This window comes from Liolophura sinensis, chromosome 1 (genome assembly GCF_032854445.1).
Source record: "Liolophura sinensis isolate JHLJ2023 chromosome 1, CUHK_Ljap_v2, whole genome shotgun sequence".
Lineage (NCBI taxonomy): Eukaryota > Metazoa > Mollusca > Polyplacophora > Chitonida > Chitonidae > Liolophura > Liolophura sinensis.
In genome coordinates this window covers 38,634,394-38,655,002 of record NC_088295.1, presented here as the reverse complement: position 1 = coordinate 38,655,002, position 20,609 = coordinate 38,634,394, and the positions used below count along the sequence as shown (strand labels likewise).

The window sequence follows — 20,609 nt, the reverse complement described above, 5'->3', positions numbered from 1 at the left end:
GCCAATTCAGTCAGTCTGACTCAAACATGAAGTCTGATCCATATAAATATATATGCAGAATTAACTGCCTAAAACTTATGACACTGTTTGCAAGTGGCTGGATCGATTTCATTGTTAATGAGATTGTATAAGCCCTATTTAGACATGTCGCATCAGGGTATATTGGCCTGCAGAGATGTCTGGTTCATCGTGATTACATCAGTTCTAAATATTGTCCATTTTTAGTGTTTACTGTATGTCAGTCTGTCTAAATAATGTTGGTACCGGTATACGTGGTGTATAGCACGAACTTAAGCCACTGAAATTACAAAGTGCAATTTTAAAACAGTCTTACCGTTTTCATTCTGGCGGGTTAGGGGCATGTTCCACCGGGTTGCGCTCCGCTCGTCTCTCTAATTCTATTTGCCGATAAATGGCCTCAACCTTTTCTTTTACAATAGTTTTGAGTTCCTCAAGACCAGCTTCATGTAGAACTCTAATTAGCTCGTCATAATTGCCGATGAAAACTCCACCCCGTCTCTGCCAAACTTCCAATAAGTCTTCAGCAGAGCCACTGTTTTGATCTCTATCCCGTGGTGTCAATGGAATAATCCTTTTGAAGTCTTGAAATTCCTGAGATGTACTTCGTAGGTTCTCTTTGATAGTCATGAAGAGTTTCACGTGCATACTTTTGCTCACATCTAAGTTTGCAGACATTGTCCTGGATATAAAGTCACAGTCTTAGGGATACAGGTTTTCGTTCAAACAGGAGCTGTTCACGGGGAACTGACACGCGGTTAGACCACTTCTCTTATAAATCGGACAGATTACTGTACCAGCATGCACCTTGCTTGACGACTGCACACTTGACTTTGCAACTAGTTCAGTGCCTAGACCCTAGTTACCTCCCCTGGTGTGACAACATAGTACTGACTACCTGGACACAGACCCCCATTACAACTTCCGTTTTTCGGTAGGGACGATTGTAGTTCTGTGAATTTTAGGGTATAAAGTCTTTTTTTGCTCCCAGGCGTCCATTTTTGGTGCACAGGTGCATGCTTGGTATTAAAATGCTGGAAACTGTCTAAACTTTGAGGCGGTATGAGCTTTATTGATGAAAGTTTGAAATTCTGGGTGAGAGGACACAAGGTGTGAGGTAGTGATGAGGCTGCGAGTGACGTCCCCTTGGCGTTGCTAGGCACGCCTCCCAGCTGCCGGCATGGAAAGGTTCAGATTTTGACGGTCAACCTATGTCAAGATTTTTATGGCTTCTTTCTCACAGGTTGGGCCAGGTATGCACCAAAGTTTGTTGGCCACGGAATGTTTGGGACTGAGCTACAGTGCTAGACGTTAACATTGTCGCTTATGGAAAATTAATGGGGGTCCGAGGCCACCTCCATTGCTCAACTTGCCGCTGTTTCATTCACTGAGAGATTCTCCAGACAGTGGCGCTACATTCAAACTTTAAGATTGCAAGAGCGCAATCGCTTGGGAATTCTCCTGGCAAAAGCGTCTCGTTTCCACAATGAGGAAATCCCTTCCTGGTTTGACACATGTGACGAATATGTATGCCTACCTGACCATGACGGGCAACACAACCATGACAACTATACGAAGTGTTTAAACTGAGGCAGATCTTCCTTCTTCGTAAGAGTGTCTCACAGCAAAACTTAGCCACAAATTAGATTCATACATGTAAATTGTAATGCCAGTTTTTAAAGCAAGTATTCGGAGGTAGGCTACATGTAGCAAAGGACTGATAAATACATAAGTCAGAAATGCATGGACAAGGTCTTGAAAGCTATCATTAACAATCGCGAATTTCCTACATAGAAAACAATAACCTGTTCCTAAATATTTTACTAAACGCCGCATGGTAAACACGCTAGTGCATTTTTAAAATAATAATTTTTTTATGTTTTCAAAGTGATTTATTGTAGAGTAAGGTCCTTAAGATGTGGACTATTTCTTAAAGAAACCTATATTGTGTACAGATTTTCAACCGCTCCCGTTCATAGGACGCACGGAACGAAAATCTCTGGCATCCTGACCATCAGATGCCGTTTGTGTTTGGTTTAACATGCACACACTGTAGACTTTTTAAGTGAACGTTCGGCCATTACAATATATGTTTTACATATTGTTTAAATGTTTACCTTTCACAGAATACATTCCACATTTATAATATGAACTTTTTACTTGAAATACCTTATAAGTAGTATTGTTATAGTACAGCAGTCAGTACACGTGTAGATCTTCAGGTACAGCTGCATTCCATTCACTTCCACCCAAACAGCTGAATGTTTACATTCGGCCATGTAAAACGCCTGTGTTTTTTAAATTATGTATATTAAATATCCACATTATGTACGCATTCAAGAGGGCTACAAATCTAGGCTGCATTTTTTGAGTAAATGTTTCAGAAATATTTTACTCATGACCGGTAAAAATTTACCAAAATAAATGTAAACCTTTACATAACATAACTTAGGGCGTAAACAACGATCAAATAAATAAATAAATAAATATATAACAACAGTAAACTTATACTTTTATGTGAAGTGAAACTTCACTGAATAGGGTGCAGCTCAGCTGCAGACTTTGCAGTAAACGTTTAAAGGAAAATTTTAACAATGTAATTATTCAAATTTATGATGGTTTATTTTGAAAATAAAACTATGAAAAGTTGCTTTGTTTACTAATAGTCGTACGTTGATACTGAAGTTCAACTTCTCATATGGCTCCATTTGGAGTTCCTTTGCCAGTGCATTTGGAATGTATTGTTTCTAGCAAATAAAAACTTATAACGTTGAGCAAATCACATTATAGTTCAAATAAATTTTAATTTTAAAATGTGTTTTAGAGTTGAACTTTTCATTTTTTCCTCAAAGTATTGTTGCCATATCGTCCAAATAGCCGATACCGGTCCCAAAGGAGATTTTAACGTTTATGTACATTCTGAGATCCACATTAGACCAAAGGTATCCGAGAAGACAAAATGATCATTTGACCGTCAGCTGTATCATGACGGAAAAAATTATGAAAGAAATTATTTTTTCACCACGATCGCACTGGCGAGAGGCTCCTGAGTTACTGTGCGGCGCTAGTACGGCGTCTCCCAAGATGATATTACAAGTTATCCGCTTGTTGAGAAGGGTGTACGCAGATTTAAATCCAGATTGTGAAATTTTAACCCGTGAGCCGTTATTTAATCAATCCAATAGGGATGTATAAGTGTACCTATTTACTCATTAAATCTGCGCCTGAAGTTTTCAACCCATCCCTTTATAAGTGTACCATCTGGAATTGCCTGATTGTGCTTTGGACTAGATGAGGCTGACTGAAATGTCTGTCATCTGCTGGTCACAAAGTAGGGCCCAGAGGCATATTCCACAAAGCCAGGTTTGGCTTCATGGAAAACCTGAAATATGATTACAGAGATTATTTTACTACAGAAATGAAAATTTTGATCACATCATCAATATTATTCAAAGACAATTTTTAAAAAAATTATTATCCTCAAACAATTTCAAATTCCAGCACCAGAAAGTAAGCAATATATCGAGCTATTAAATTCCGACTTAACTGAGAAATGGCTTCGTGGAATGGACCTCTGTAGACATATTCGTATCCAGATTATGACATTACTGACATGACTTTTTATTGTTACATGACTCTTTACACTGGATGGGACTCGCTGGTATGCGCTACGATTCTCTGTTACTCTCCACTCAGAGTGCTTACACAAGGATGTGATATTTCTGGGGGAAGGATTTCAGTGTGCGATATCTAGTCAGATAAATTCGGGGCCTACTTGATAGTGTTTCCGAGTGGTGGGGTGGCGGATGTTGGTTAATCATCTACAGGCAATAAGCTTTCATTTTGCAGTATAACTTATCAGAGAGTTTTCATTATGGTATTGTGTAAGTCGATTTCTACTATGTCGTTTGAGAGGTTTCATTATTTTCGTTTAAGAAAAGAGGTTCTTTTGTAACCTAAATTTCTTTCTTTCATCTTTGTAAGTGAGAAAATTAAAGAGGCACCCTTTCCCGGGTAATGTCGACTCGGGTCCAAGCTGGATTGGATATTGGTCTCGTGTAATACATGAGTATTACTGTGCTCGCAAATCGTCACCGCAACCAGAGAAAAAAATACCACAAAGCTTAAGCCAAAGTTACTTTTGGCGGGAAGGTTCCTATCCCCAGTCAGTAAGGTGTTTTTGTCTGGTTTCTTGCATGTGGAAGGGGTATATATAGTTTATCCGCAGACTGTGCATTACCTAGCTAGACTTCAAGTTTTTTGCTATAATAGTCTTCAAAATTAAAGAATTAAATAACACGTGGCTGGCTAAAGTAAATAAAATAAATAAATAACTTACAACACTAAATACCGCATTTTCTACATAAATGTATTGTGGATTTAACTGTAGATCATACGGAATGTCTTTTTTTCATGACATGCAGTTCGAGGAACTGTACAGATGTTTTATTGTTCGAATACATTATTAGACTATCTTCTGTATATAGCTTACAGATTTCTTGTAGTACGCAGACAGTTTTTCTCTATAAAACTGCGAAGCGTTTACAGCTTTTCCAGTTGCCAAAATGACTAGGTGTCATGTTACGGCCATTTGGTCTCAGTATATAGTTAAAAGTAAACCAATAGAATTTCGGTGGTGTCACATACATGTTTGATGAGACTGTGTGAATGAGGCCGAAATTCCTTGAGCGGTGTTTTTCAAAACCTGCAAACCGAATCAGCTGCCTAAAGCAAATCATTCCAGGCAATCCATCACATCTTCTGTAAATACAAAATGACATAAGGGGATTACACACAGCTATCAGAAATCTTGCGTTTCTTTCGTAGTGCTGAAAACGCAGTCTGTATTCTTTCGAAATTCTAACAACAGTCCAATATGTGAATATTCCTAAGAAACTTAAAAAGTTAGACGAAATTGAATGTTTTGGCTTATCCGTAAGTGCAGGAGAAAAACTTGTTTGCTTGTTTGGATACCACACGTTCAATTATAACTATACAAATATGTAGGAATAATATCAAACAGGAACATGTTTAAAATCACATCACATTTAAATACCTGTACTTTATATAGGCATATATGATGAGGACAATTCTGAGAAAGTATTTCTCATATACAGATTCAGTATTAAGACCATGTTAATTGAACTGAAGAGAAATAGCAATCTATACCATATATGTTCGTATGACTTTTTGCACGTCCTTACCTGCTGTTTTATTGAAATTCTCGCTTCTCAAGGCGTCAATTAATACTTCTGGTGAAGCCGCTGCGCCAAAGACTTGTGTCCATTGGTTTAACATTTCAAAGCACTGCTCCTTCAGTTGTAGAGGATTGTCATGCTCGATTGCATTTATATCTGAATTACTCAGCCGTAAGGACCTACCCAATGTTTTCCAATATCTGCAGGCGTCACTGTTTTGAACAACCTTAAATATTTTGGTCCATTTGTTGTTAAATCCAGTGTCCATTGCTATAAAATATAAATAAAGAAGAGCGTTACTGAGAATGTTCTTGTGAAGCACTGAAAAAGTTGGACATAGTCAAATATGTTTCATTTAACAAAATAACGGTCGTTAGGTTTAGGCATAGAAAAATACAGACATAGCTTGGTGCAACTGTACAGTTATTCCTGATACAACGTCTAACATTATTCACACACTGTTCTTGCTGGCAGCGGAAAAGACTAGATTCAACAAATCGGTTTGAAATACACACATGGATTTGTACACTGATGTCGTGAGATAGACTAGACTTACACTGGTGTACATATTACTTGTGAGACAGATTGTACACTGATGTGAGATAAACTATATTTACACTGGTGTACATATTAGTAATAGACTGTACCCTGTAGTGTACGTATTACTTGTAAAATAGACTGTACACGGGTGTACAAATGACTTGTGAAATAGACTTTACGCTGGTGTACGTACTACTTGTGATATAGACTGTACACTAGTGTTCATATTACACAACAGCTATATTTAAGTCATCATGTGCCAGATTTGCAGGCTTTCAGCACAGGTTAAGTAGACCAACGGTTACGGCCCTCTGTACAGGGAGAATGCCCTGGTGATTGCTGTAATGGATTCTCGTGTTCTCGTGACCTGCATCGGTTACGATATTAAACTATACATTTCGTTTTCAAAGCATCACAAACTGCGATCTTACCGATGGATTGATATGAACTTGTGGAAGGTTGGCTCATGCTAACCTTAAGAGCCTGATTTTCAATCTTCTGTTGTTGTTGAATAGCTGAAGCCTGTGGTTTCACAATTTTGACAATTTCGTGTAGATTAGCGCTTTTGAGAAGCACTATAAGCTCGTCGTAGTCGCCGACCGACATATGTCCCTGTGTCTGCCACACTTCCAACAAGTCCTCGGCGGACGAACTGTTACCATCTTTATCCCGTCGGTCTAGGGTAATCATCCTTTTAAAAGTTTTAAACTCCTGTGACGATACTGGTAATTTGTTCCCAATAGACAAAATGAGTTGCTTATGCATAATAAGGCTGTTAGTATTCTGGCCCTGATCCATGTTGGTTTAGATATACCGGTAAATAGTCCAGTTGTAAAGCTGCTTGTTGGGACTTCCTGCAATCTTATATAGGTAGGCCTGTCAAGTGTAACGCGCATGCGAACTGGACTCGCTTTGACAGTAATCATGAAGGACTTCCAAGAAATCAGAAGTGGATAACGTAGTCAGTCAGTCGGCTTTTCATTGGTCAAATACTTCAGTATGGAACAGGCGTCTGAGTCATTCTGAAATAAAAATGTACCTACTGCCTTCCTCAAGATTTCGTCTTTAATATACTATATTCGGACTAGGAAGTCGAATACGTGCGGCGTACACATTCATGGCCTCCAATTCCTCTAGCGAAATAATGCATAAACAACTGATCATGACTATGGGACGATATTTACCAATAACATCTCAGGAATTTAAAGACTTTAAAAGGATTCTTCCATTGGAACCACGGGATAAAGCAGATAATTGTGAATCCGCTGAAGACTTGCTGGAAGTTTGGCAGAGGCGTGGAGGATTTGGGCTTGACAATTATACAAAACTTATCTGGGTTTTGGAACAAGCTCAAAGCCTTAATGAGCTCCTCAAAACTATTAGAAAACGTGTGGCCGATATTGAGCAGCAGTTACAAATAGAGTCGAGAGCGGTACCTAATCCAGTAGAACAGGCTCCCGATCCCCCGGATGAAAACGGTAAGAATATTCTAAATAATCTAATTATACACTTATTCAGCTGTGAACTCAGTGTGTCAGAAAGTCCATGCACTCTCAGACGAGACATGAGTATCAAGTCGAAGAAATGAGAAACTCATATTACACTCCATGAAATTGGATTTAAACGTTTACATCTGATTTGAAACCCTTACAGCTGGTTTGAAATCTGTGCTTAAAATGAGTAATAATAACAGAGGAAATAAGCATAAGTTCTCACAACCACGAGAGTTTTCATAAGGAGTTAACGAAAACAACAGTGTATGCCTTGAAGAGAGAAAAAAAGGATTATATTAATATAACTATTATTATTTGGATATAAAAATAATACTTCTTAGATATTGGATTAAAAAAGTCGCCGTCCATTGTGCATTAATTGATAGATGATTATTAGCAAACCAAAAAGTACGAAGTAGCTATCTGTGTTTCAGATGGCTCTTCTCTGCAAGATTACTATACGTGAATTGTGGAGAGGAGAGGAGAGGAGAGAGAGGGAGGGAGAGGGAACAGTGACAATTCCACCAGACGGAAGAACCACCCTGGCCCAACACCAAGTTTGATATATCAGACTGTCCGGCATGCTTCAGTTTTTACATATTAAGTAAATGTCTTCGTGTCATTCAATTTTTTTGTCTACATGTCCTCTTCACGTTATTATTGTCTGTGAAGAGACATCCAATAATCCCCATATTGTTTCCACCCACATTATCACCTGACGTCTAACTAATTCATGTTTCGTTGTTTTTCTTGTTGCTGTTTATTCTATGCATATTTTTAGACCAAATCGTTATGATCTCATCGCCTGGTTCATAGAAATCTCGAGGTATTTTACTGGTAGTCTGTTTTCGTTTTCGATTCGTGTCCTGCTACTGTATGACCCTGTACGTGCACTTGCAGATAATGTAAATGGGTCAGCCGGCTTTTCATTGGTTACTGCATGTCTAAGCAAACCCAGTTCCTAGTAACGTAAATAACCTACAGATCAGGGCGTTTTAGCAAACAGTTTAACATTTAGCCAACTTTTATATCTACTTCAACATGGATCAGAGCCTGAAGAGCCTTATTATACATCAGCAATACCTTGTTTCTGTTGAGGACAAATTATATGCTTTGGTGATTAATATTGTTCTTATGGCACCCACTAAACTAGGAATGTTAGGATCGATGTACCTGGTACATTATCCATGCTTTTGAAACTATCCAAGTTTTCTTTTCTTAGTATCTATAGAAGTCAGATGTAAATATTCCTTGAGAGATGCAAGTATCTTCGTAGAGATTGGATAAAACCGCGCACCCCACCGCGCGTTGGTAGAGCGTCTGCTTCGGAAGCGATAGATCCGGGGTCAATCTTGGGTCGAGTCACACACATAAGAACTTAAAAAGAGGAAGTTGTAACTTCCTCGCTTGGCGTTCAGCATTGAGGGGATAGTGCAACGACTGGTTTGTTACACGTCTGGCTCATATGGGTTGTTGAATGACACCTTATATGATGACTATCGAGGCAATTTAGACCAGCAAGTGGAGCAAAATTATACAGCATGATTAATGCAGAGGTTTGTTAACATGCCTTTTGAGGGTAGTGACAAAAGTGAACAAATGGGGGTTATGCCATTTTGTAGAGCATATAAGTTATGCACATTTAAGATATTGTCGAGACGTTAAATTCGATCATAATTTTCTTTGTTGGGCATATACTTTGTGCTGAATGAAATGGCCATATTTCCCCTTAAATAAACACACACGCCTTTCTGGGATATGAATTCTGTTTTTTTTTTATCAATTATCTTTTAATGCTATAATTTCAATTTTCAAAAGCTTAAGCCAGAGTTACATTTGGCGGGAAGGTTCCTAAGGTGTTTTTGTCTGGTTTCTTGCATGTGGAAGGGGTATATATACTTTATCCTAGCTAGACTTCAAGTTTTTTGCTATAATAGTCTTCAAAATTAAAGAATTAAATAACACGTGGCTATAAAATAATAATAAAATAAATAAATAACTTACAACACTAAACACCGCATTTTCTACATAAATGTATTGTGGATTTAACTGTAGATCATACGGAATGTCTTTTTTTCATGACATGCAGTTCGAGGAACTGTACAGATGTTTTACTGTTCGCATAAATTATTAAACTATCTTCTGTATATAATACAGACATTGTATTATAACTGCAGACAGTTTTTCTCTATAAAACTGCGAACCGTTTAAAGCTTTTCCAGTTGCCAAAATGACTAGGTGTCATGTTACGGCCATTTCGTCTTAGTATATAGTTAAAAGTAAACCATTAGCATTTCGGTGGTGTCGCATAAGTGTTTGATGAGACTGTGTGAATGAGGGCGAAATTCCTTGGGCATTTTTTTCAAAACCTGCAAACCGAATCAGCTGCCTACAACAAATCATTCCAGGCAATCCATAACATCTTCTGTAAATACAAAATGGCATAAGGGGTTTACACACAGCTATCAGAAATCTTGCGTTTCTTTCGTAGTGCTGAAAACGCAGTCTGCATTCTTTCGAAATTCTAACAATAGTCCAATATGTAAATATATGTAGAAACTTAAAAAATTTGGCGATATTGAACGTTTTGGCTTATCCGTCGGTGCAGGAGAAAAACTTGTTTGCTTGTTTGGATACCACACGTTCAATTATAACTATACAAATATGTAGGAATAATATCAAACAGGAACATGTTTAAAATCACATCACATTTAAATACCTATACTTTATATAGGCATATATGATGAGGACAATTCTGAGAAAGTATTTCTCGTATACAGATTCAGTATTAAGACCATGTTAATTGAACTGAAGAGAAATAGCAATCTTACACCATATATGTTCGTATGACTTTTTGCACGTCCTTACCTGCTGTTTTATTGAAATTCTCACTTCTCAGAGCGTCAATTAATACTTCTGGTGAAGCTGCTGCGCCAAAGACTTGTGTCCATTGGTTTAACATTTCAAAGCACTGCTCCTTCAGTTGTAGAGGATTGTCATGCTCGATGGCATTTATATCTGAATAACTCAGCCGTAAGGACCTACCCAATGTTTTCCAATATCTGCAGGCGTCACTGTTTTGAACAACCTTAAATATTTTGGTCCATTTGTTGTTAAATCCAGTGTCCATTGCTATAAAATATAAATAAAGAAGAGCGATACTGAGAATGTTCTTGTGAAAGCACCGAAAAAGTCGGACATAGTCAAATATGTTTCATTTAACAAAATAACGGTCGTTAGGTTTAGGCATAGAAAAATACAGACATAGCTTGGTGTAACTGTACAGTTATTCCTGATACAACTTCTAACATTATTAACCGGCCCGGATAGCACAGTTGGTAGAGCGTCCGCTTCGGGACCGGTAGATCCAGGATCAATCCTTGATCGAGTCACACCTAAGACTTTAAAGAGGAAGTTGTAACTTCCTCGCTTGGCGTTCAGCATGAAGGGGATAGTGCAACGACTGGTTGACCCGTATCAGTGTAATGGCTCGGGCGGGGCGGCTTGCTTGCCTTCAGTAAGTCGTCTCAGTGAAGCAGCACTAAATAAAAGAGCGGTGGAAATCCGTCCTGCAACAAGGAGGCACATTACACGTACATGCACCCTAATGATTCCTTCGTCGTCATATGACTGAAAAATTGTTGAGTACGACGTTAAACCCCAAGCACTCACTCACTCTAACATTATTCACTCACTGTTCTTGATTGCAGCGGAAAAGACTAGATTCAACCAATCGGTTTGGGACACACACATTTGTTCTCACCAGGCGCGCACACGCCTTGTGATTGTGAGATGTGAGTTGTCTGGTGTTACTTGTTAGAACAGATTGTACACTGATGTCGTGAGATACACTAGACTTACACTGGTGTACATATTACTTGTGAGACAGACTGTACACTGATGTGAGATAAACTATACTTACACTGGTGTACATATTAGTAATAGACTGTACCCTGCAGTGTACGTATTACTTGTAACATAGACTGTACGCTGGTGTACGTATTACTGCAGAGATAGACTGTACACTGATGTACATATTACTTGTGAGACAGGCTGTACACTGCGGTGTACATATTTCTTGTGAGACAGGCTGTACACTGCGGTGTAAATATTTCTTGTGAAATAGACTGTACCTTATGTACGTAATTGTGAGACAGATTGCACAATTGTGTACATATTACTTGTGAGATAAACTGTACCCTTCCGTGTACATACTACTACAGAGATAGTATGGTATAGTATAGAATCACGCGAGTGTTTCGTCATACAGCTCTAGTCATGTTCGTTTCAACTGAAACCGAGGAATATACTGAGTAAATATAGTGTAACCGCAGTCAGTACTAACGCGAAAGTTTAACTACACATGAGAATGACGTGCATGGTGGACCCAGGGCCGATTCAGGCTTGACAGAAAAATACAGAAAAATTATCATACACGGCATCTCGCTAAATTTACATATGAAAGTCAGCCTGTTACCTGTAATTGAACAGTATCAAAAGTGAAACTACTCAATTCAAGCTCGGAGATATCACTGTATGGATAGTAGTGGGGAGGGGTGGGGGTTGTGGGGGTGGTAGGGAGTTTGTATGAGTGAATTTTTGTCTCCTATTAAAAATCCGACACTGCATATGTCAGCCTCATTGTAAACATACTGTAATTCCTCACATCCAAACTGCTCATTTACACATTTCTGGATATATCAACACCAGTGCAGTTCTTTTTGAAAATGAACTGTTAAAACTGTTTTACTGTTCTAAAGTTCTGAAGAATGTACGTTATTGCGGTAAAAGCTGCACATGTTTTACTGTCGCTAAGCTGTTCTGGAGATCTGAAGAATGTACGTTTTTGCGGTAAAAGCTGCACATGTTTTACTGTCGCTAAGCTGTGTTGGAGAGCTGAAGAATGTACGTTATTGCGGTAAAAGCTGCACATGTTTTAATGTCGCTAAGCTGTTTTGGAAATTTAAAGAATGTAGGTTATACGTATATCAAAAAAAACTTACAGCATAGACTCAAACCAGAGCAACGAGAGTGTGATAGTTGACAAATGGTCACACATAAACAGTGAAATACAGCCTCTTACATTGTCAATTCACCTCCGTCAGAGTTTTATGCTTAAATAGTAGGGACAAATTACACGTCCCTCTATCCGCACTGTGACGTAAGCTGAAAATGCAGTGATGCTAGCTGCAGTGAATTGGATTTATTTATTTATTTATTTGGTCATATTCCTTCATTGATAATTCATTTACTTATTTATTTTATTTGATTGGTGTTTACGCCGTACTCAAGAATACTTCGCTTACACGCCGGTGACAATTATAAGCCTATAGGGTAGTGGCCTAGAATGACTCCAAATGCTGTGTTCTCATCACACACAGACCTATCATGTGGAAGGCAGCGCCCATTGGAAAACTCACCAAATCTTTTGGAGATCTCACCGACAGATGGGAGCTACTAGCCATAAAAACTGCGAAGTGTTAAACGGGTGCTACGAAAGTCATAGGTGCTACACGATAAAGGTGCGGGATGACACTACTCCAAGAAGTGACTTAAAATGATATCAGAGTGAAAGTGCCATTAATCAGGACTAAGACTTAGTTTTAACTTCAAAACAGTGGACTGCACTATATCTTAAAAATTTCGTATTTTAATAGTAAGATTACATTAAGAGTACTTTTAGAGTTACCAGAGGCTTTAAAAATGGTACTTGCTGCTGCCTCGCTAAACACTCAGTACTAAAAGGTTATAGCAAGGAAACAGTACTGGCTGGCTCGGCGTTAGCATAATGTGATTAGGTGGGGTATCATGCTTGTTGTCTTCGAGATGTTACTTCAGTGGCGGCAGAACCTTGGCGGCTTGGACTCGCCCTGTCATAAGAAGACACAGCATGCGTATACACACCCAATCGTCGTCATGTGAATGAAAAAAAAAACTGTTACTGAGTACGACTTTAACCCTCCAGAAATACACACATACATACTTTCAGAGTTTTCGTAACAATTTCGTAAGAAGCAATCTTCACACACGTGTATTAAAATTGTTGGATGATTGTCATATACTTTGATATCAGACGGCATATAGGAATGTAGATTTTCAGACATCCAGGTTAGTATACTATAAGAGATAACCTATAAAACTGTTCTACTGGCCAATGTATATTATTTACTGACGTTGCGGTGACAACCTGTCGCCTTCAAAAGAGTAAGCTGTTAAACAAAAAGAATTCCTATTTATATTAAAGTTACATACAAAAACAAAGTGAACAAATCAGTATGTACAAGTTTCATGGTGAACACAGTTCACGTTCACGGTTGAAGTATACAAAAGGGCCTATACAATTTTAAGCAATGAGACAACTGGAGCTGGTATATACTGACAGAATCTGAATATAATACAGTTTTACACGAGTGAGCAAATTTTACCATGTTGAGGTTCTCTTTAAAAGAGCTTAAACAGTAATAAGCGCTGACGCCACTGTACAGGTTGAGAACACCCATATACAAAAAACACTCAAAGCTCGTGCCTATCAAAACTGGGTCATTCACAATGCCTTGAAAAGTAATCTCCCCGAGACGCCCACTGACATACAAACAAGAAGTACTACTAGTACTATAACTCAACCCTATGTACAAGGTTTATCGGAAAGAAATCAGAAGAATTATCGTGCAACATTCTATAAAAACAGCCTTAAAATCATATCAGAAACTGAGAAAATATGTTCGACCTAAGGACAAGCCCATCAAAGACAAGAAAAGTGGTGTGGTGTATGAAATAAAATGTGGTGAAAACACATGAAGGGATTCATGTGGTGAAACACAACAGCCACTAAGTATCATGTTAAAGAACATCAAAACCCGGCATCTAGTGGCTATGATTCTGCTGGATTACAACATATATGTAATTCAGGTCACATTTTTAATGGGGATAACGTAAATATTTTATCCAAGGAGCCCCAGTGGTTTGAGAGAGGGGTTAAGGAAGCCTTTTTGGTAAAGATTAAAAATCCCACTCTTAACAACAGAGGGTCCATCCTCCAGTTCAAGTTCGATTTCAATGTCATATCTAGAATATCGACTGCCTTCCCAGCCTTAGTGAAACCTGTTGACTGCTTCTCTCTTACATGTTAATACCAGCTTTACTGAATATTTATATATTATACTACATATCCATTTGGCAACTTGTGTTTCAAATTCTTTTGGAAATGGGTTTTGCCATTTATCGATTTTGAACGCTTTGACCTTATGGTTTTAGTAGTACACGAATTTCCTAGGTGCAAATTTCAAAATCCCAGCACGATTCTGTAAATTTCCAGATCAGAAGTATAAATCTCGGTCGAAGCACCCATGAAAGTTAAATGGTCATAAAAGAAATGGTTACTTCGTAATAACCCGCCAAAAATGCACTCTCGATCAAAAACGCCAATTTTTCGTTTAAACGAGGCATTGTGTTTTTAATTTACAGAATGAATATCAACGTTAACCACAAGAATGTCTTTACTGACACTTTCAAGCGTGCTATCAAAGTTCCGTTTCGGTTAACGCTTGTCTTCATATGTAAAACAAACTTTAGAATGTGATTAGTTTGTGATGTGAGGCATCCTCCATACTACAGTGCCCTAACAAAGTTACTGTCGAGGACAGGTTACACCTTTTTTTCTTTGGAAGCATACTTTTGTGTGAGTAAAGATAAAGGCCGTCATGTATAAAATAAACGTATCATTAACACTAACATGCTATGCGTAGCGGAAGTGTAAGGCTGAAAGTTACATTTGTTACATATTTAGTCGCATGTTTGCCAATAATAGGAAAAGAAAAGCGAAACAGAACAAGTGTGTGAGGATCTGTCACTCACAGCTGTAGTCAGTTTCGCTACTTCAAGTGCACAGTTTCTCGCACTGGGGCCGACTCCCCTCCCCCCCCCCCCCCGGCCGCCCGGGCATACAAAGTACTTTGTTATCGCCTGCGCGCAACAAACAGGACAACATGAAAGTCCTACTTAAGAGTAACAAGGCATACATAGACATTGACATAGCCGAGAAGGACAATATACCGTACAGCCGTACAATACTTGTTTTCAGGTGCTTGAAGTAATATAGCTAGTGGAGGAATGCAAGATATAATGTACGGATATACAATATTCCATGTCAGCTTGTCCACGATCTCCTACATGGTGCTGGTACTAAAGTGATATGACAGTACACATTTAATATAGCGTTGTAAGGGAAGCGGTGTATAGAGTGTACACTAGAGTATAGTATACCCCAGGTCACCTTATGTAGCTATATTCTGATGTTAACTGCCCTTTGTCCCTAAACTTGAATCTGATCATACCAGTAGGCCTATCTGATAAATACCACCCACTTGTACAATGTAGCTTGCAAAGGTATGCATTTGCGCATACCTAGCTAAGTAGTTGGTCCAATCATACGTGGTGGTAAAATGGTTCCACTTTATGCCCCTTGGTTCGTTCTGCTCGCCATCTTAATGCAGCTGGTTCCCAGTTCTGCCTACCCCATAACAGCCTCGTGGTTTCGGGACAGATACAGCCGCGAAGAATGGGCCCAGGCTTTGGACAGTTATCAGAAGTTTGGAGCTGACTCAATATGGCAGCGAGCTCCCCCAATCATTAAACGGACCGAAGGCGAGCTCAGTCGTAACCCTAACTTCGTTTGGTGTGGAAGTACGAAAAGCGCGACGAAGGTGACAGGAACGCGCTGCTGGGAAGAAGCGCGTTCAGAGTTATCTTCCCTTGGTTTGAAAGTGAGCGGTTTTCTGACGTATGAGTATGAAGAAGACTTCGGCAAGGATGTTATGCTCTGTCCTAAATATGATCGCCGCCTCAACAGCTCAAGGATATATTATAGGATTGTTTTACCGACAACTCGACCAAGGTAAAATTAGGACTGTAAACGGATGAAATTGGGTATCATGCAGCCAGTGTGATGAGCCGTTAAATGACCAGATGAACAACACCTTTTCTTTTTCAAAAGCATGCATTGTGTAAATAATTACAAATCCATGGTAAGGTGTTTATCAGCACGTTAGAGGACGCTTTCAGGCCATAAAAATGAATCTAACAGGGCCTAATTTGAAGTGGAGAATAAAGAATGATGTTACTTGGCATTTCCTGTATGTAGCTTACAGAGCATATAGTGAGACATATACAAGGGAAGGAGAAACCTGAACATACATTTCTGACTAAGAAAAACAACAAGTAGAGGCAAAATGTATTATTGGTAAATATCCGAACCACAAGGCACTGAATGCGTGTTACCATAACAATCCCGTAACAGGACTTTTAAAGTGAACATAAAATCATCCATTAAAGCTGAATTAATTAATAAAGTAGTATTCCAGAAATGTTCTAAAAATATTTTTAAAAATCTGCACTAATTATTAACAAAATGAATAGCAAACAGTCGTCACTACCTAGCCACTCATGTGGAGACGCCATTTTGTCATCTTATAGGTATCTAGAGTGACATTACAAAACCTAGGCGATCTCCCGTACCATCGGTATAAACAATGTGACAATGAGAGAATACAAACAAAAACACCTGATACCCAACCAAAGAGTGTCAGCTCTGTTCCGTGTTCAAAGGGCGGATGTTTCTTTTAGTTTAGCTCTCGGTCAGGGCGATGTTCGCGCACACAAGCGTCGTGTTTTAGCAGTCCTGCTCGTCTTCATCCTGCATGGGTATAAGCATTTGGTCTAGCTGGCTGTACATACTTCAGGGAATTTACCTTCTGTTTGATAACAGACCCTTTCATTCAGATTTTGGGAAGATATTTTCGTAATAAATCTGACTTTGCTAAGGAAAAACAATGCAAAGTCGCAGAATTTTTCTTCAAGCAATGACTCTCTCAAGGCGGTTTTCTTCTCAGCTCACCGTGACAAGTGACTGCAGTATCCTGGGCAGCCGTTCTCAGTTCCCTGCTCAAGAATGTGTGGTTCAATATGTATCAGTTTAATATATTGCTACCCGCAAAACCAGTTTATTGAACTGATATCTGTCTATCCACTATAAGAAATCACACTGACAATCGAGAGCTGATAGGTTTTTTGACCTGACAGCCAATTATCACGTGACTTTCAGAGCTAGTGATTGGCCAAGTTCATAAGGGCTTCTAAAACATGCCTATTAGGAGTGAATTGTCGTCAGTGCCATATCCCTAATGCTGAACTTACATGTTTTTCTGTGATAACTGTGTCCTATATCATTTTGTCTATGTGTATATAGTGGCAAAATTTTTTTCACTTTAAAATAACATTTAGCATACAAATGGCTGACTAATAAATTTCAACATGAACATCAAAGGGACAAATGGCCAGAAGAAATTCACATTTTTTATAGTTGGTTCACCTAAATACAAAAATTAGTTCTATCAGACTCCTAAGTGAATGCCACAGGCCTATATTTTTCGAAAAGTGAATAAAACTGAACATTCAATTGTCCAATCAAAGTCAGGTATATGTCAATATGCGCCTGGAAGTCTGTGTAGATGACGTTTAAAATAGAAGCACAATTTTTTTGCCGTCGACAATATGTCAGATTAATACATTTATTTGTTTACAGAACACCATGCGATTTTCCACAGGGATCAGAGGTTTATGTACTTTTCACAACATTTTCTGGAACCGATTCCCACTCTTTGTTGCTAGAGGGCGCTTATAATAGGAGCATGAATGTCTACTTTGGACTTCCGGCTTTTCCAGTTGACAGTGGTGGAGGTTTTGATACAACACTGACAGATGTCTATTTCGCATGGGTTGACCGAATACTCTTCGAACATAAGCAAAGGTATTCACGGCTGACTTCGAGAGAAATCAGTCTGTATTCGACGCTGAAAGGATATTATTCCACGGATGAAGTCTGTTTAGCCCAAGTTACACCGGGTTCCAAAAAACAGAGGAATCTAGCGGGGTTTTACTTAAATTTGTACAAAAACCTTGGGCAAATGATCAGACGCTATCAAAAGGAATTCGTCTTGTCGCCCTTTATAGACCTCAATCTTTCCGAGTTGAACGCTACTGTTTCTGATCATGTCCGTGGTTTCACCGCCATTGCCAATCTGGGTGTGGTTGACGTCATAGCTGTGCAGGAGGGAAGAGGCGCGGGCAAAGGCTGCTATTTTTGGGACACTCAAATCGATCTTCCAGTAAAAACAGTTGACCCTATGCTTTATGAAATCCTCCGCTACCGACAACCTACAATCAGCCCTGGGGTCACATACAGACAGGCGTTCTCGGCCAGCAACCAGCAGGTGAGGAATCTGTATACACTGTTACATAGAGGTGCAATTCTGATTGGTGGAAGACTAAACCCGTAATTATCAAACGTCTTAACACTTTAGTCAAAATTCAAGCACAGCTACAATTAAAATATTTCGGTGTAGAAAGTTTAAAATGTGTACACTTCTTCTTTATTACAGAACAATGTACTAATCACAATCTGGATTCTTTCCCGTTCTGAGTTCTGCTTTTTAAGCACATACAGTTTATGACAAACATTAAATTGCTTGCCTAGGGACAAGAAGACATATGTATTCTCAGTTCAGAGCAGTGTTAGTTGTGAGGATAGCGCAGATATTTTGCACAAAGCACACATGCATCAAACGTGCAGTCCCATCATACCCAGAGTCCACTTTCACAAAATCAAGTTTTGGCAACATTTCTTACCAAATCACGTCGACCTATAATTTGTACATGTAGGTCTTCACATGGATACCGTCAAGTGGATTTACACAACGTAAACATAATAACTGTTCTGGCTCTCTCGAGGTCGAAAATAAAGAAATAAACACATAAGTAATACAAACACAACAGGCAAAGGTATATAATTTTTAACGGATAAATTTCTAACAATGAATTAATGTTTACATGATTGAAAGACAAGTCCCACTGCATCCTATATAGTGTATGCTTATAATGTATACTGTCCACAGCCTCTTATTTGAGTAGGCTTTGCTTGTTTTGTTAGATATCTGAAAAAGCGCTATAAATTCCCATGAGTGTTGTTAGATTAGCTCAGTACATTATCCCGTATATACAAGCAAAATATTTAATATACATGTAAACACGAAGGCCTATATTATTATCGGAATTTCTATTCATTTATCCATCAACAAAATGTACGGTTTTTGAAGACGTTATACTTTTTAGGTTTTTCGTGCCTTCGGTACAGCTCACGATTTACTTGTAAAGCAAGGCGTCCCGTTTGAATTTTGGCTGAATGTAGAAGCGTTCGAGTATGTTCGGGATGACCCGTGTCTTCCTGTCGACCCCTCGGCTTCGGGTATGGGAGAGTTACTGGAGAGGACGAGCAAATCCCGGGTTGACCGTGCGATCACTGTGGCTGGGGCGGACGTCCAGAAAATCATCAGTTTCTCTTGGGATGCAGATTACTTGTGTGTGACAAGAAAATACAACAAATCTTTGGCTAGTGAAATCATTGCCGATAAAGAAAGACCAATCATATCAAACTGCTCTTTTCATTCACCTTATAATCTGTCAGTGGTTGTGTTGGGTTACAATTTGGATGGAGAAACACAATCGTTCAAGGTAAGACTTTTTTCTCATTCACCGTCCTTGGAGTGAGTGAGTGAGTGCTTGGGGTTTAACGTCGTACTCAACAATTTTTCAGTCATATGACGACGACACCGTCCTTGGATATACTCATTCTTCCTAAAGTCAGATCAAGTAGCCCCCCTCTTTACCGTTTATTCATTTATTTGATTGTCGTTTTACTTATACCACTTACGACCAGCATTATGTTTGGAGGGAACCGGACAGAGCCCGGAAGAAACCCACTACCATCCGCAGGTTGCAGACAGACCTTCCCACGGATAAGAAGCCAGCATGAGTTGGACTTGAACTCCCAGCGACCGCATTGGTGAGAGGCCAGCTCTAAAAGACGGTTAATCTTCGTTATCTAAAATCTTAAATGTTTGATTTTGCTCTTTTCGTTTTCAGATAAAGTGGACGGACACAAGCGGGCGAAATAGAACCGATACATTATACGGTTATTATTTCGAATTGGATTACGGCGAGAGGAATGACAGAGTAACCTCCCTTCAATATGTCATGCTGTGGGACACGTACGATTGGCAGGAGGTACGCCCCAAAGGCCACGTGACTGTTCAAGCAGCAGGGGCGTACAATGACTGTATCTACTCATATGATTATTCATGATCAACCCGTGTTGATGTGATCATGTGAAACATATGAAATAGTCTTAAAAAGAAAATGTCATTTTCTTTATTCATTGATCGCCTTCAATCCCATCCAAAGACCTCGCTGCCTCAGGTCAGGGCCCATTATCACTGAGATCCCGTGTTCAAATCCAGATGTCGCTGTT

General features: G+C 39.0%; 2 protein-coding genes across 6 annotated transcripts; one reads left to right on the top strand and one right to left on the bottom strand.

Moving 5' to 3' along the window:
• Positions 1-251: 251 nt before the first annotated feature.
• Positions 252-15,770, bottom strand: LOC135475819 (uncharacterized). Of its 5 annotated transcripts, none has more exons than XR_010445068.1 (5): positions 15,653-15,770; positions 10,118-10,381; positions 5,223-5,486; positions 4,666-4,779; positions 252-3,400 (listed from the first exon to the last, which is right to left on the bottom strand). XR_010445068.1 is itself a non-coding variant. In XM_064755765.1 (3 exons), the coding sequence occupies exons 1-3, from the start codon at positions 6,552-6,554 to the stop codon at positions 4,754-4,756; spliced, it is 657 nt and encodes a 218-aa protein (XP_064611835.1). In that variant the 3' UTR covers positions 3,569-4,753. The 5 variants fall into 5 exon arrangements, 1 of the variants encoding a protein (XP_064611835.1); XR_010445067.1 differs by lacking the exon at positions 15,653-15,770 and adding an exon at positions 10,945-11,262; XR_010445066.1 differs by lacking the exons at positions 10,118-10,381; positions 15,653-15,770 and adding an exon at positions 6,188-6,554.
• Positions 15,674-20,443, top strand: LOC135482131 (uncharacterized). Its single transcript, XM_064761981.1, has 4 exons — positions 15,674-16,142; positions 17,829-18,516; positions 19,415-19,813; positions 20,225-20,443. Exons 1-4 carry the CDS (start codon positions 15,691-15,693, stop codon positions 20,441-20,443), a joined length of 1,758 nt encoding a protein of 585 aa, XP_064618051.1. The 5' UTR covers positions 15,674-15,690.
• The last annotated feature ends 166 nt before the right edge of the window (positions 20,444-20,609 follow it).

Bases quoted from the DNA above. Each gene is read 5' to 3' on its own strand.
- LOC135475819 (XM_064755765.1), bottom strand. From the start codon at position 6,554: ATGGATCAGGGCCAGAATACTAACAGCCTTATTATGCATAAGCAACTC. The intron at 5,487-6,187 runs GTAAGATCGCAG...TATATTTTATAG, and splicing joins AAGTTCATATCAATCCATCG to CAATGGACACTGGATTTAAC. The intron at 4,780-5,222 runs GTAAGGACGTGC...TTGTATTTACAG, and splicing joins GAATTTCAATAAAACAGCAG to AAGATGTGATGGATTGCCTG.
- LOC135482131 (XM_064761981.1), top strand. From the start codon at position 15,691: ATGGTTCCACTTTATGCCCCTTGGTTCGTTCTGCTCGCCATCTTAATG. The intron at 16,143-17,828 runs GTAAAATTAGGA...ATTTGTTTACAG, and splicing joins TTACCGACAACTCGACCAAG to AACACCATGCGATTTTCCAC. The intron at 18,517-19,414 runs GTGAGGAATCTG...TATACTTTTTAG, and splicing joins TCTCGGCCAGCAACCAGCAG to GTTTTTCGTGCCTTCGGTAC.